This window comes from Siniperca chuatsi, linkage group LG8, assembly GCF_020085105.1.
Source record: "Siniperca chuatsi isolate FFG_IHB_CAS linkage group LG8, ASM2008510v1, whole genome shotgun sequence".
Classification (NCBI taxonomy): Eukaryota; Metazoa; Chordata; class Actinopteri; order Centrarchiformes; family Sinipercidae; genus Siniperca; species Siniperca chuatsi.
In genome coordinates, this window is record NC_058049.1 from 17,812,360 (window position 1) to 17,828,822 (window position 16,463).

Genomic DNA, 16,463 nt, shown 5'->3' on the forward strand with positions numbered 1-16,463 from the left:
GGCTGTGACACATTATACCCTCAGACCCACGGTCCTTTACTAAGACAGTGATAAATTGAATGAAAGGTGCACTACCTATAGCCTGATGTCAGCATGTCAGTCAGATTGTGAAAAGCTCTTCAGAAAACTCTTTATGTAGGCTAACGTGCATTATTTTAAGACCACTTACATTCTATTTATGTTCATCTGAATCCAGATAGGTTTACCCTCCACTACACCCTTATTTATTATACTAAGATATCATCAGCTGGTTTCCAACAACAACCAAAGATAATTGTGTGGTTCAGATAAATCAACCGCATAATGCTATGGTATATCCATATCGATGTCAGGTGGGCGAGGAGCAGGGTCAAGAGAACCCTCCAGACCACGACCCCATTCACGACCAGAGCTGGTACTTGGACCAGGCGCTCCGTCGCAGGCTCTATGAAGAATATGGCGTCCAGGGTTGGGCCATTGTACAGTTCCTAGGAGATGCTGTATTTATTCCTGCTGGAGCTCCACACCAGGTCAGACATGTTGTGTATATGAAGAAAACTTGGTTTAGATATCCATTTATTTAGATATAATTTATGAATGGCCATTGATTCAAGATCCATATTTGTCTTATCTTGTTTGATTAACACATTTGTTCATTCTCTGCTCTTCCCCTCTCAGGTGCACAACCTGTACAGCTGTATCAAGGTGGCAGAGGACTTTGTGTCTCCTGAGCATGTGAGACACTGTTTCAGACTGACCCAGGAGTTCAGACACCTGTCCACTACTCATACAAACCATGAAGACAAGCTACAGGTTGGTGTGCTTTTCTCTCGTGTAGTTTCAGTGTCACATTTTAATGCATTCAACTAGGGAATGATCTTTGTTTAGTGTTGTTTCTACGCAGTATGCCACGGGTTATGTAACTGTGCTGGTTTGATGGTGTGCACGCTGGTAGAAGAGTGCTGCAAGGACAACAAAGAATCATAGAAAAGAATCTTCTGTTTTTGACAAATTTGACCATCAGTTTGTGACATTGAACTAAAGTTAATATCTTAAAATTATTCTGCAAGATTAATTCTGTTGAAAAATGTTGTAATGGATAGTTAACGATGATGGCTGCTTTAGAAATCCAAACTCTGCATGCATCATTAAAGGAACATTAAAATAGCCATAAATGGGGAGTTTGCTGTATGGCATAACCAATACGAAGAAAACTTTTTCCTGTATAATGCAGCAATATTTTCAGTAAGCTGGTTGTCACCATATGGGTTGACGGTAATATTAGGAAGGCAAACTTGACACAAGTACCGAAAGACAGCATCAAATGCTTGCTCAGATTTGTATTTTTCCCTTATTCTTTGATTAGGTTGTTTGCGATTTAAATTATAATTTAGCTATTTTCCATCTCTATTTTATAGTTGAAGCTCTACAGCTGCTACTTTTTAGACAACATATAACATTTGAAAGGTTTTGCTTCTTTTGTTAAATGGAAAAAAATTATTTTGTTCAAAAGCATTTTAATATTCCTCAAAGTAAAGTATTGAAAAATGTATTGTATAACCCGGGTATTGCACCAGTATTAAACATTTTCAAACAATAACCAGCCCTAGTCAGTCAGTCAGTGTGAGGCATTATTATGTATTGTTCTGGGGCAGGAGATTGTTTCAATGTCTGTCATTGTTTAACAGGCTTTTCCTGTCGTTTTTTCTCAGGTGAAGAACATCATCTATCACGCAGTGAAGGACGCTGTTGGGACACTGAAGGCTCACGAACCTAAACTGGCACGCCCTTAGTTCCTCTCACTTAACGCTGTCCCAAAACAACCAGCCTCTGACGACCACTCCACTACGTACACACACACACACACACACACACACACACACACAGTATGCATTACATAATTACCTACATACACAAGTACAAGCTGCAGAGTGCAGAGTACAAAGATAGACTGTAGGTTTTTTTGGGGCAGTGAAGGTCTGGGTTTGGGGAAAGAGGACATTTAATTTGGGGGGGGATTAGATGGGCAGGGGCTAGTCAGCGCTTGATGAAGGAAGTCCTTTATCGCTGTTACACAGTACGCTCAAACTTGTCTAGTTGTTTTCCAATTATTTTCTTTGATTAACTCTGTATTTAAGGTCAGTGTGTTTGTTCTGTTTTAATTGTATATGTAAGATGTGAGAGTAAGGGAGGTAAAAGCTGACGTGCCTTTGGAGCAGAGGTTCAGCTACCATATAAGTGACTGACAAAATGTGAGTACTGGGCTAACTTTCCTATTTTGATGACAGTGATAATTATTTTTCTTCAATAGGAGCGAGGTTAACCTGTTTTTGTAGATTTTTTTTTTTGTTGTTGTTGGAGTTTTTAAACAGCTGATTGCTTCTGCCCTCTATGGCTGAATGAATTTGCGAAGCAGCCAGTGAGGGGAAGCAGACCAAAGTTTTGTATTTTTCGTTTTCTTATTTCACTTTTAGAGTAAGAAGTATTTTCTTTTTATACACCACAAGGTAATGATCAGGAGGACTTCAGAGAGGGCAGGTTTTTTTTTTTTGGGTCACCTATCTTTGTCCCATGGGCTGAATGAACTGCAGACTTCCAACAACATTGTTCAAGAATCACAATTGCAGCTGAACAGAACTACTGGCCATTAACATTGTATCAATATATATATTGATCTTAGCAGTCTGTTTGATTTTTCACAATAAAGTTTACAAAAACTATTGTTTGTTTAATGGTCATTTTACCCACAAAACCTGTGTGTGTACAACCAGGGTGTCTATAAGACATGGGAAACTATTAAAATGTCTGAATTAGGGCTGCAGCTAACAGTTATTTTCAAGTCCATAAAAGATTTACAGTGTACAATGATAATAAAACAGAGAAAATCAGCAGATATTAACATTTGAGGGCAAATATTTTGAATTATTTCCTGATAAGTAATTTAAACAATCACTAGATTACTAAAACAGTTTTAATTTTATGTTGATGGACTAATCGATTGTTTCAGCACTAGTCTGAATGTCTTGCCCTTTGTGGTGCTGAATTAGTGTTTTCATATTAAATAAAGTTGAAGTATTAAAATGTTGCCTTTTTAAAAATTGAGAAAGAAAGCAACTTTGTCAGGATCAAAATTTTAATTTCTCACCTTTTCAGTTGGCATAACATAAAACAGGCACTGAACAACTAAGTACTGCATGGCTTTCCATTAGCTGTATCTTAAACTTGTTACCAGTGTTAACAATACACACTAATATATCAGATTGTGTTTTACTGATGCTACATGCTTTTATATCCTGGCCTGTGTGGCCTAGCTTTCACTGCTCGTCTGAATTAGTAAGTAGATCACAGAAATGGGGCAGGGGAGCTTGTATGTACTGTACCTAACCAAGGAGGAGGATGCAAGCATGAAATCAGTTAGTTTAAACCAACAACGACCTATCATTTTTATATTACAAACAGGGTCTCTTTACAGTCACACTTTTTAACTGGTTTTAATAATAGTCATGGTATAATAATTGTCACTTAACCATGGGCTCTCTGGCGTCACTGTCAGTGCAGTGGAAAGGAGGAGCAATGTGCGGCACACAGTTAAAATGACACATTTTACAGCGGGGCTCTGGCCCTTTAAGAGCCTGTCTTTCCGGCAGTGGTAGAGGGCAGAGCAGTTTGGAGCCAGAGACTGCAGCACATCCTCAGCTGCTGCTAGCCCACCTCACCTCACAACACAGCACAGCGGACAGGCAGCACCGGCCAGCCTCCCGGTTCACATCACTACAGACCGCGTCCTGGAGGGGAATGGGGGGCACCTAGCCCGCATAGCTAACTAACTTGATTTCCTAGAAGCGGAGAAGGCTCACGGCCGGCGGTCCAGCAACATGGTATCCTGGATTATTTCGAGGATAGTAGTGTGAGTATGGGCTGTTGTTGTGTTTAAACGTTAGCCACATCAGCGGCTCCTCCATTCATCAGCTGTCTGATGCTGAAGGCTGCGACGCGCCAGCTAGCTTGGCATGTGTGCTCTGTAATCCATTTTCTGTCCGTATATAGGTACATTTCATTAATGTAGAAAAATAATGTGGGTAAAACTGCTATTTAGGCACTGAGCTAAGCAATTGTGTATACTAACCGTTGCAACCGCTGCTCTGTCTTTAATGAATACAATGATGCAGTACAATCTGCATCCAGCGCTTGCTAGCCGCTGGTAGCTAACGTATGCTGGCTAGCTATTAACCACCTGACAGATAATGTGTTGGCAGGGAGAGGAGTTGTTAACCGGCCCCATTAGTCAAGTGAAACCTGCTTAATATGCCAGCCTCGCTGCAGACAAGTAAACAGACTCCAAACTGCCTGCTATGGCTTTTTAAAACATCACAGCCTGAATATTGCTGGTCTGTAGACTGAGCATCTCAGCACCATATGGTGAACATGAGTTGGTAAAATGTGATGGCAAGGCTAAGCCAAGCAGGCCATTCAGGGATGTGTGTCTGTCCATGACTAGGCCTATGTTCAGGAACTGGCCAGATCAATATGGATGATTTGTATGTTTTAAATAATATATAATATTACCTGCTGTGATCAGATGGGCAGTATCAGCAGTTCAGGCCTGGGCTTCCACCTGTACACACCACATCCCGACAGTGTGGATGACTCAACGAAAGCCAGCAGCTGTCATCCCTAATGCAGACACTTTTACAGTGCTGCGTTAGTGTTGTCTTATGTCAGTTGACTGCTCTGAGTTTTTAAGCAGGGTATTGTGTCGTCTGACTACAAGATGAACCTGTCTGTCAAAGATGCTGTCAATTTCGTGTGTATTAAAACATTTGCACTAAAGCTAGGTAGTGTAATCCTCAAACATAACTATAATGGTGTCTTTGAAAGGCCCAGGTGTGAAGATGTTATTGACTTTCACCCCTATAAATATTCTGGTTACGTAAGTAGAGGATAACGTTAGCAAACAGTTACTTTTAGTGGCTTCCACTTCACTGCACCTCAGGTAGTCATGCGTAGATGAGAGACAAACAATGTGACTGGATATGCATCATAATGGCTGCTGCACATCTAACACAAGACCAATCATTTCTAATATTTAATCTGTGCTTTAAACATGCAGCTGCCTCGGACAATGTTGTTATTGTTGTTATATTTTTAATGATTTGTCCTAACCTAAAAGACTGAAATCAGGTGAATATGCAGCGTAACTGAAATCACTATATGGAGTCTCAGCGAGAGGATGAACCTGAGATGGGGACACAAAGAGGCACAGGGCGTCTGCTGAGGGAGTCTACTGGCCTAGAGGCCAGCTACAAGTTGCCTCAGCTTGCTGTATAAAGCTGCGAGGCACTGCACACATGACTGAGCAGCTCAGACACATACTGGGACAGAAGACCTACTTAAATGCTGAGGAAAAACAGTAGCTATGCTCATGCTACCAACACTTGGGAGCACAAGCCTCAGTGTGAAAAACATTCAACCCTTAGTTTAGATGAAGTATTATAAGTCACAATCGGTGGTTCACACTGTAAGCATACAGACAAACTAGTGACTTTCTGAACTGTATTCTCCCTGCTGTCCCCTCACTCAGCATTTAGCATCCTGTCACATCAGCACAAATCACCATAGTGGCACAGGATGCGACCAAATGCACATCAAAAACACGGCTCTGTGTGCATAGTGTCCCAATCTGCACATGGTCTAACACATGGTGACCCACCCCTGGCAGAACTTTTGTGTGTTTTTCCACTTTGTCTCGCCGCAGTCTTCCTTTCTCAATGCTCTCCATTATATTTTTTTCTACTCATTATCAGGCCAGTGTTTTTTGACAAGCCACTGCCCATCAGCTGTCTACTATAGCATCACCATTCAGATCAAAACCACATAGAGACTGACTTTGTTTGAATATAACTAGCCCAATGATACAGAAAGCTACATGTGTTTACGTAAGCTCAGAGCAAACATGGCTAACCGTTTGTTTTAAGCAGGAACACATTTGTTAGGTGTCAACACCCAGAGGCTATGTCCTCAAGCTGAATCCCCCTCCTCTGACCCGGGCTTCTCTGTTCCTCTGCTTTTTACAGCCTTGCCTTTGGGACGCTCTATCCAGCATACTCCTCATACAAGGCTGTCAAAACGAAGAATGTGAAGGAATATGTGAGTATGTTTTAAATGCACATTGTGAGGAATGTAATACAAAGCCCACAGATAGATTTTAGGCCAGGCACACACTTGACATTGTTTAAATGGAGGACACACATTAATTACCTGGAGTAATTTCTGTTTTGATATTGGCAGCACTGACTGTTCTGTGTCTTTGAGCACTATCACTGAAACACTCATTACCAAAATATCAAGCATGTTTGATAATGATCAGGGTCTCCCAGACATGGTCAGAAGCATGGCAAGGCAGCTAATTGGGACACACCAACCTTCATTAATAGAGGTACCATAATGACTCTAAAAGACAAAATAATATCTCCATATCTCCGTCTCAATCCTAACTCTTCTTTTATTCTACATGGACACGACAACGTTTTGAACACAATGTGGTTGAAACGTTGTCAGAATGTCAGGGTATTCTTTCATCTGTTTGAGCAGATTGTTTTTATCCAACACCCGCAAAGAATATATGCATGTGCATGCGCCTCCTAATGATTACATAACAACCTGCCACTCTGCAGATTATGATTACCCGTCTGCATCATTTAGTGCAGTTGTTCCCAACCTAGGGGGTACAAAATGAATTTGATGGGTTACAAGAACATTAACCGGATAGGAAAGAATTCAAAAACACATTTCTTTATTCTGACAGAAGCCAGAAAAAATATGTTTTAAGAGGAAACAAGTCAATAAGGTTGGGAACCAATGATATGGTAGACGTTTTGCCCAAGATTAACACCAATAGCATGTTAAGTGCATGAAACTACCCAGTCCCTTGATACCAAAATGATTCATAGTTCAAATGGGCACTCCACCTTAAATTTGTTAGGATGTCCTATATTGCCTGCAAATATCCAAATTTCCTCTCAGTTCACTGTTGATATTTTGAAACTCGTCACAATCCATGCTTGAGTATTAAAACAATAACACCCAGCTGGGAGAAAAGTTTTGGATTTGGCAGCATTATAAAAAATAAAGATACTCTCTCAGATTTTTTTTAAGTAACACAACAAATAAAGTGGTGATGAGTTTAAGATGGAATAACCAGTGTTGCTAGTGGAAACCAGGATAAAAAGCAGTAGATTCCCATTCGGTCTTTGGTTGAGAGTCTGGGTCCTGCCTGCTTACCTCATCACTGCAAGGGATGGGGGCGGGGGTCCAGGAGGCAGCGGAGGAGGAGATAGCAGCACTCTGGCCCGCCGCCTAGTTACCATGGCAACCCTCCCCTCTCTCAATCGCTGCTGAAGCAGACGGCGAGAGAGAGAGAGAACGCCATTTTTAGAACTGATGTTTTCATTCCCCTTTCCTCTTGTTTGGCTCATTTCTAATTAGTCGAACGATTCAGCATTATGTGTGTGGCCTGTTTGTGCTTTTAAACATACCACCTCTATGCAGCGCTTTTCTTTAATTAAGTAACATTTGATATGCCAATATGTTTGATTATTGATAATGAATTGCCAATAAATCTATGGCATTTGATACTGTTTCCTACGCTAGTTTGCCTCTAAGTGCCTAGTTTATAGCATTTCATTTAGTTTAGACGATTCCCTACATTCCCTTTGTCTCCGGAACATTAACCATACTGATGTGATCTGCCAGGACTGAAACAGATTTCTGTATTGGTATGTCTGTTTAGCTCCACGTGTCTCAGCACGAGCACATTGAATCCTGTGGGTTTTCATGTGGTATTTTTGTGATATTCTCTCTACTCGTGTGTGTGTCTGTGTGTGTGTGTGTGTGTCTGTGTTCAGGTGAAGTGGATGATGTACTGGATAGTATTTGCGTTGTTCACTACAGCAGAGACGGCCACAGACCTGCTCCTATCATGGTGAGTCAGGAGCTGCTCATGACCGCGACCCTCGTGCCCAACGAGCTTAAAATAAAAAACAGCTTATATACTATCAATAGACGCATTCATATGTGTATCTAGTGCTAAGTGTTTTTGATATTTTTAGTACAATGATCTCTTACTAAAGTACCTTTCACTTTAACATCATAAAATGCAACTCACACAATTATTCAGCCTTTTAATATATCAGATCAGCGTCTTAGCTTCTCGAATTGTCTTTTATGTTTTCTTTTCCTCTCTGCTGATGGTATAACTCTGTTTCATTACACAGGTTTCCATTTTACTTTGAGCTAAAGATTGCCTTTGTGATCTGGCTCCTGTCCCCATACACCAAGGGCTCCAGTGTCCTCTACCGCAAGTTTGTCCACCCAACCCTGTCCAACAAAGAGAAGGTGGGAACACGACCTTTTTAAGTCATTAAGTCTGCCTCACATTGAAATATTCAGATTTTTCTTTTCCTCTAATTTACCTTTTCTTTATCCTTATTTCTTACATTGTTGTCTTTCACTCTTCCCCTTCAACTGTCGTCCTGTGCTATAGGAGATAGATGAGTACATCGCACAGGCCAAAGACAGGAGTTATGACACTATGATGAGGTTTGGAAAGAGGGGTCTCAACCTGGCTGCTAATGCTGCTGTCACCGCAGCCACCAAGGTGAGCTGTGTGCTCTGATGAAGTCAGATGCCATTATGATTTAATAATGCATATTTTTCAAAATGATTTCAGTAATTTTTAATCTGTAAAGTCTTCATTGTAGATTGTGTTACATGTGTCTTTGGCCCTATTCAGACTTCCTGTCATTGTTCTGTTCACGACTGATTTTTAAAATTCAAATGCTTCTCAAGTGACCACAGAGATGAGACGTTGTGCTTCCCTGCTCACATGTGATTTTATCAGGGGGGAACTTATACAGCTAAAGAGGAGAACTGAGGTCACTGGGAACTTGTTCCAAGGAACAGACTTCAAAACTTTCTGAGTTATTCGGCACAGCAAAATTACCTCTATCCTCTGGGATGTTTGCTATGCTATACACACACTCCAACATTAGTAAGGAGGTCCTACAGTTTGGTGAAAGATGTCTTGTATCAGTTCTAAAGTACAGACATAAGTGGTCACATCCCAATAGATCCATGTTTGGGATGAATTCACAGCTGTATTTACATCAGTCTGCTTGACATAAATTGTATTCCCCAAGGTCTATTAAGCCTGGTTTCTGAGAGCTCTTGTTTAAAACACTATGAACAAACCAAATTATATCTTCTGCCAAAAATGGTAAATGGACTGTACTTGTATAGCGCCTTTCTAGACTTCTGACCACTCAAAGTGCTTCACACACTACATATCACATTTACCCCATTCACACACATTCATACACTGATGACAGAACTGCTCATCAGTACAAAGAAACTAATTAATCATTCACACACACTCACACACCGAAGGCACAGCCCTCAGGAGCAATTTGGGGTTCAGTGTCTTGCCCAAGGACACTTCGACATGAGGAAAGCCGGGATCGAACTGCCGACCTTCCGACTGGTGGATGGCCCGCTCTACCACTAAGCCACAGCCAAATACCTTACTTTATTGACTGACTCCAAATTTTGTGTGTGTGTCCGTGTGCGTGCGTACGTGCGTGCGTAACAAAGGCAGCGGCCTGGAGGTGAGGTGTTTAACCAAACATGAGAATTAGCAAATAAAAAAAATAAATACAATTTGGATTACTTATTCCTCTAAGACGTGAGTGATGCAGAGGTAGGGGATAGATGATCTCATGCTGTTACATATCTGATGTGTCTATGCTTTGTTTTGCTGTGATGCCCAGGGACAGGGCGTGCTGTCAGACAAGCTGCGGAGTTTCAGCATGCAGGACCTGACTCTCATCACCGCTGACGATGAGCTGTCTCTGCACACTTCAGACGCCCGCATGAGACGGGACCCCATGGACGAGATGAGCTCAGGGGCCAGCACGCTGCCCCGGGCCAAGAGCACCACTGCACGGCAGAGTAAGGCGCATGCACAGCCCACTCTGCTTCATTAGGAATCACACACACATCTGCATAGATACTTAGCCACACAGACACAGACAGACAGTGTGTCCAGTTAGTTGATTGGACCGAAGTGTCACTCAGAGGACGTCCTTTTTTTAATTTAACTTTTATCAGAGCAGGACTGGGGCTAGTTGGGCCAAACGGAGTCATGTGATTCAAAGGAAGAGGAGGAGATGTAAAGAATTGTCGGGGGGGCAGCATGTGATTCCAGTGGGAGGAGAGGCTTAGAAGGAGGACTCTTTGTGTCTCACTACACTGCTGGCTGACTGGCTGTTTGGGCCTGACAAGCTGTGAACTGAATACAGAGAGAGACAGAAACAGTGAAACAATGAACAAACAGTGCGAAGTGGCACATTTGAATTTATACTAACACAGAAACCATGTGCAACTTCAAAACCCAGTCTGAAAGAAAGATGGAACAAAACACTTGGGTGAAAGAATCAGACAGCTGGAGTTGAAGTAAAATCTTCAGGTTGAATTGTGCATGGATGTTACTTAAATAACCTTTGGGAACAATGCAGTATATAGTGAAGAGAATCCAAGCTCAAACATCCACTTATTAATTATTCAGAGCTTTCAACCACACCTCACAGTCTTCATTCAATGAATGGAGCAGACTTATTTAAAAAAACAAACAAAAAAAAACACTACTAAGCCACCACAATGTTAACAAACAAAGAAGAAAAGATTATAAAAGATTAATGCTATACTCCTCCTGACCCTGGTCGGCAAGTGTCAACATATATTTACAACATGTAATGAATAAAAAGGTTTTGAATTAGAATTGCTGTCTAAATTAGCATGGCAATGCACTAACTGTATTGAACAACAAAATAATGGACATGGACCTAAACAAATTCAAATGTATTTTCCTAATTTCTTTTTGTTTTGTCTCTCTTCAAAACTCACTTAAATCAGATTATGTAGTGCCAGAGGGCGCATTTTCTTGCCCTTCTTTCGGACTATGCACTAGTGCTGAAATGATAAGTCAATTAATCGATGTGTTGATTAACAGAAAATTAATAACCAGCAATTTTGACAATTAGTTGTTTAAGTCAGTTGTCAAGAAAAAGTGCCAGACATTTGTTTCAGCTTCTCAAATGTCAAGATTTGTGGATTTTACTATTTTATATCATCGTAAACTAAATATCCTTTGATTTTGGCTCAGACAAAGCAAGCAATTTTAGAAGTCACCTTTTTACTGCTTCTTTTCTGGCAAAACAATAGGCAAAAAACTAGGCAGTTGCAGCCTTACTGGGCACTGCTCTTAAAGGGGCCCTGAGGAGTTTTGTTGTAAACAAACAAAGTTTCTGTTTTACATTCAGTTTTATTCACAAAAACGCATTGTGTGTATCACTGATGTCTAAAAAAACCATGTCAAGTGTATTTCCTTCGTCATAAAACATTTGGAAAGATGATTTTGTAGTATTTTAAATCCTGCATTGTTTACATCCATGTTTACTTGCATGCAATCTTCTTTGCCTTTTGTGCATTGTTGCGTTTTTTGGCAATATGTTTTTTGATTGATTTTAATCATCTCGTGGCCCCTCTGATTCATCTCATGACCCCCCTACAACAGGGGTCGAACTTTCAGTGTTCTGAAATGGATGCACCTCTGATAATCCTGTCTTGAATTTTTATTCACCCAGCACATTTCCTCACACAGATACTGCAACGGTGGCTGGGCAGAAGAGACTCCTATTTAGTGTGACCTTTTATTATTTAGCCAACATCCAACTTTAAAACTGGTGGAAACAAAAACTGTAGTTTGAAATGTGGCCACTGGGTGGTGTGAGAGGCTGTGACTGCACTGATGTACTGGTCAGCAAATACACACTTTTGAACAGTTGCTTCAGTCTTAGTAAATTAGTAAATCTTAGTAAATAGTAAATGAATGTGAAATTAGTTTTATAAATTTTAGCATTTTAATGTGTATAGAATAAAATCACATTGGTTCAGTGGAGACGAAATGCAGAAATCTGACTGGCTAATAATTAGGGCTGCACGATATGGTAAAAAATATCATATTGCGATTATACTGACAGATATTATGATTGCGAAATGATTAACTATTAGTGGCAATTTTTGCATCTCAATTTTCATTTTCACTGAAAAAACTATTAATATCATGATGATTGTGACATTTGCTGGGGTCTGTCAAAAAATTGCAGCTTCTACGACTTGGCCATATTGCGATTTTGATAATATTTCGATTAATTGCTGCCCTAATAATAATAGCTGCAGACAGACAGGATTACATTTGGCCCCTATTGGCTCAATCTCTCTGGTCTCTCAGCTGTCTGGTGAATCATCCATTTCTTTTTCTTTTTGACCAATTATTGTCCAATGCAGCCCGCTCTTTAGCAGCCACATCCCTTGCGGATGACACGTCATCCCAACACGGCTCTGACCAATCAGACACAAGGACTGAACACTCTGATGAAGATGTGGGAGAAAAAGCCCCCAAACGCGCTACCAGTGTCAAGGCAACCAAGAAACCTGCTGCTGCTAAGACAGAGGTAGGGCCAATGAACACACACACACACACTCACACACTCGAAATTAGAACAAGACATGCCTAGTGCTGTATATTGTGCTTAAGTGAGCATAATAGAATAATATAATAACGATAAGGTGTTACGAACTAATTTAAATGTTAAAGCTTCTTATCAATGGTGTCAACTACAAAGTATAATATTTAGGAAAGAAATCAATATGTAACATGAAATGACAGCTGAGCACAACATTGCTTTAAACCTTAGTGGACGCTCCATGTTGATGGTGTTCATAATAAAATTTCTATCACAGTATTTTTGGACCAAATGGCAACATTTATCAATACTTATTTTACTTTCTTCTTAAATCATCTTTAGCAACTCAGTCATTGTTTATGAAAATAGTGCCCTCCTTTTGGAAATCGATCTGTTCGTACAAAATATTGCAGTAGTTTCAGATCGCAGTAATTACATTTTCATATTGTGCATTTAAAAAATATAATTTTTGTGGGAAAAATGTATGTGATGTTTTAATGATGATTTGGGTAACTTTGGCTACACATCAAGCCATTTAAAAATATAGAAATATCCTGACTTTTAGTCTCTACTATGATTTGACTGGATCCTACAATTCCCATAATGCAACTCAGTAGAGTCTTAAATGAGACCTTCCCTGCATGTTAATTGCCCTTATCTTTCTAACTTCATGCCGTCAGGCAGGTTTTCTTACAAATATTTGAAGTCTCAAGCGGAAAGGTACAGTCACATTACACTTCCGTCCTACAAATAGTCGCTCCGTTTCTTCTATTGAAGCCCGAACGATGGACGAATTCAAGCATGCGTTTCCTGTTTCAGTGCGATCTCTAGCCGTCTCCGGCAGATTTGCAGGTCAGACTTGACAAAGCTCCTCCAGAGCCACAGAAGACGTAAGGAGAATATATAACTGTACATTATACAACTCTTGAGTTGAAGAGTAAACTGACCTTTATGTGTAAAATTGGTGCAATGCCCCCCCCCTTTTTTTTAAAATTATCACTCATACTATAAAACTCGATATATCGCCCAACTTTAGTCGAACCTTTGCTGTACCTCCTCTCCATTTTTAAAAATGTGCTGTTTTTCTCTCTCCTTCTTTTCTTCTGCTGTTTAAATCAACTGTGTTAATTACCCTTTACTTACTCCCCCCTCCTGTCCCTCTCCTCCCTCTGCCAGACTCAAACCAAGACGGTGAAGAAGCCGACAAAGAAAAAGGCCACGACTAGTAATGCAGAGACGCCACCGTGAGGCCTGCTGCCCACACTCACCGGCTTACACTCGCTCCACCCACAGCCTGCAGGCCCTTCTTCCTCTGTTTGGTCTCCACACAAACACATATACATTGTATATATCAAGTACTGACATTGTGTCACTTTTGCTAGTTTTTAGAGCAAAGTGCAGATTTGGTTTTTAGCAGTTTGTGGCCACCCTTAGGTTGGGAACAGTTCTTTTACATTTACTGGGCTGTTGCATATTTTGTCTCACTCTTTACTTAATGTGAGCTCATCTCAGATTGAACAGTCAAATGTTTCTGAGATGTTTTTTTTGTTTTGTTTTTTTGTTTTTTGGGTTTGATAATGGTTAGTGATAAATTCAGAAATGCTGCTTTTTCCTTTTACCCCTAGACACATATGTAGGTCCCCATAGTGGATGAGCACGTAAGCTGGTCATGTGCAGTTTTCCAGTCTCATTAATCATACTGATTCCTGTTCTGCTGCTGACATTGTGACATTCTCAATTGAGGCTGTTTTTGCTTAAAGTATCTCCAGTAAAATATTACATTCTTCACTCTCACACTCCTAGTTCTCTAGATTTGCTTACCCTCTCGGTGCATGCAGGCCACAAGTCTGGGTCTTCAACCGGACCTGGTCATGGTGGTGGAAATCTTCAGATGCTGTTGTGTCCGAAGCACAGACATTATATTGTGCCTGATGTTTTTACTGAGGAATGAGGTGGTTGAGATTAGCTCTAAGGCCTGCATTAACCAATAGTTATAGACATCCTTATGACTGTTTCAGACCTAATAGTTCCCACTTTTGATTACAGCTCAGCTCACAATACATGTCATTCAGCCACCACCATGTCCTAGCTCATGTGTCCAGTTTCACAGGGTTATTGGTGATCAAACCTGTTTTGGTTCTCTATTTTACCTTAATTTTAACTGCATTTTAGGCCTCACAGCTCGTGGAAGAATTTAAGTTCAGCGTCTCCTCATTAAGTCTATATACCTCTGAGTGAGTCTGGCTCTGCTAAGTTCAGGTCTCACTTGTGGCAATTTTCTTCCTCACTGCTTTTATGTGACTTTCAAGTCATGAGCAGTACTGGTGATGGAGGGGTTTGTTTAGTGTTTGCTTAGTCATCCTTCATCTAGACATCACTCTCTTAGGTTATATTTATCCGTGATCATTTATTTATTACGCTTCTCTTTGATCCAGTTCTTCTGGTCATGTGATAACTATGATCAGTTGTGCATAGCCGGACCTCTTAAGGTAACACTGTAACTGAGTGATGGTAGCACTCTTTTCCAATAAATACAGTAGTCATAGAAGAGTTTCTGGTGTTTGTGAGGTAACATATCACTTTCATTACAGTAGTGATGTCTGAATATTGTTTGCGTTCTCCCTCCTTTTACCCAGCTGTGTGGTGACACTTTGCCTCTTTATAATATTGCTACATCTTAGAAACCAGGATAAAGCAAAGCAATATGGAAATAATTAAACCAAAACCAACATCAGGAGACTGTGAGGAATCATTTTCTCATCCCCGTGCTGTTGTTCAGATGTGGAGGGCGTGTCAGACCAGGCTGTGGGTGTTTCTAAACACCCTGGACTTTTGTTCTGGGATCGGCTCTTCTGGTTGCCAGCCAGCCTGGTTTCCTCTGAGTGCTCTGTAATGAGAGAGTTAAAAGCATGAGACTACTTCTGCACTCATTACTGCTGTTTACAGTGTGACATTAGTGTGAACCAGTAGGGGGAGACAAAGCCCACCTCAACTGTTGGCAGAGTTACTAAACAATATGTAAACACAATGTAAATATTAACCTTGACTGTATATACAGTATGAGCTTGCTTGCCTTATTCATTCTCTGGCCGTAAATCCATTTCATTTTTTAATTATTTCTGTGCTTTTTGTTTTTTATTCTTAGTCTTGACAAATCACATGTTCTGAAACTGGAAGAAGCTCGGACTTCACCAGTACCGACTTCTGGTGTTAGAAGTGATTTTTGTATTTTTAACATGTTTCCTTTTCTTTTTCTGTCTTTTCTTGTTAAGACATTTTAACTCCTCTCCATCACAAAGTAGGGCCTCTCCAGACTGAGTCTAAACTGATGTTTGTACACTCACTATGTAGCCTACTCTACTCAGACTGGTTATTCAGTATTTTAGGGCCAAAAGTTGAAAACCAGCCTGTTTGGTTGTTTTTTTTCTTCTTAATTTAATGTTTGCACTGAATAGAAAGAATACGGCACATATTCAAAAGACATTTTGTCTTATCAAGATACAACCCTGCATTTTTATCTTGTGTTCATGCCATTTTTGGATATTTATTGTTGTCATTTTCTGTTTAAAATCAGTATTGTATACAGGGATGTTCATTTGTATATTGTTTGTGCCAATACTCCAAGCTCCATGTCGAAAAGGATTACAGTATGTGCGCTGGGACAATGGTATCTAACAAGGTCATGTATCAGTAATAAAACTACTAATAAAGGAGATGAAATCAGTGTGTTGCTGCCTGTTGCACACTTAAACCCAATGAATATGTTACAACCCTTTGTGGCCAACTAGGGGAACGAGGAACATCCACCTAAGTCGGTTATTCAGTGATTTTCTTTAAAAAGAAGAAAAAACATGAAAGAGGACTTTTGTAAAGTAATGCAGTGATTTTATTTTACACTGGTGC

The 16,463-nt window shown here is 40.3% G+C and overlaps 2 protein-coding genes across 4 annotated transcripts in view; both read left to right on the forward strand.

The window, feature by feature from the left end:
* kdm3b (lysine (K)-specific demethylase 3B) overlaps window positions 1-2,699 on the forward strand; it is a 26,733-nt gene extending 24,034 nt beyond the window's left edge. For all 3 annotated transcript variants that reach the window (XM_044206122.1, XM_044206120.1, XM_044206121.1), the window contains 3 exons: window positions 333-509; window positions 658-792; window positions 1,692-2,699. In XM_044206122.1, coding sequence (XP_044062057.1) covers window positions 333-509; window positions 658-792; window positions 1,692-1,772 — 393 coding nt within the window. In that variant the 3' untranslated portion in view covers window positions 1,773-2,699. The remainder of the gene's footprint in view (window positions 1-332; window positions 510-657; window positions 793-1,691) is intronic.
* An 881-nt stretch (window positions 2,700-3,580) lies between these two features.
* Window positions 3,581-16,284, forward strand: reep2 (receptor accessory protein 2). Its single transcript, XM_044206129.1, has 8 exons — window positions 3,581-3,886; window positions 6,054-6,126; window positions 7,884-7,960; window positions 8,253-8,373; window positions 8,522-8,635; window positions 9,804-9,984; window positions 12,382-12,548; window positions 13,737-16,284. Exons 1-8 carry the CDS (start codon window positions 3,855-3,857, stop codon window positions 13,806-13,808), a joined length of 837 nt encoding a protein of 278 aa, XP_044062064.1. The 5' UTR covers window positions 3,581-3,854; the 3' UTR covers window positions 13,809-16,284.
* Window positions 16,285-16,463: the final 179 nt, after the last annotated feature.

Bases quoted from the DNA above. Each gene is read 5' to 3' on its own strand.
- reep2 (XM_044206129.1), top strand. From the start codon at position 3,855: ATGGTATCCTGGATTATTTCGAGGATAGTAGT. The intron at 8,636-9,803 runs GTGAGCTGTGTG...TGTGATGCCCAG, and splicing joins CTGTCACCGCAGCCACCAAG to GGACAGGGCGTGCTGTCAGA. The intron at 9,985-12,381 runs GTAAGGCGCATG...TGTCCAATGCAG, and splicing joins GAGCACCACTGCACGGCAGA to CCCGCTCTTTAGCAGCCACA.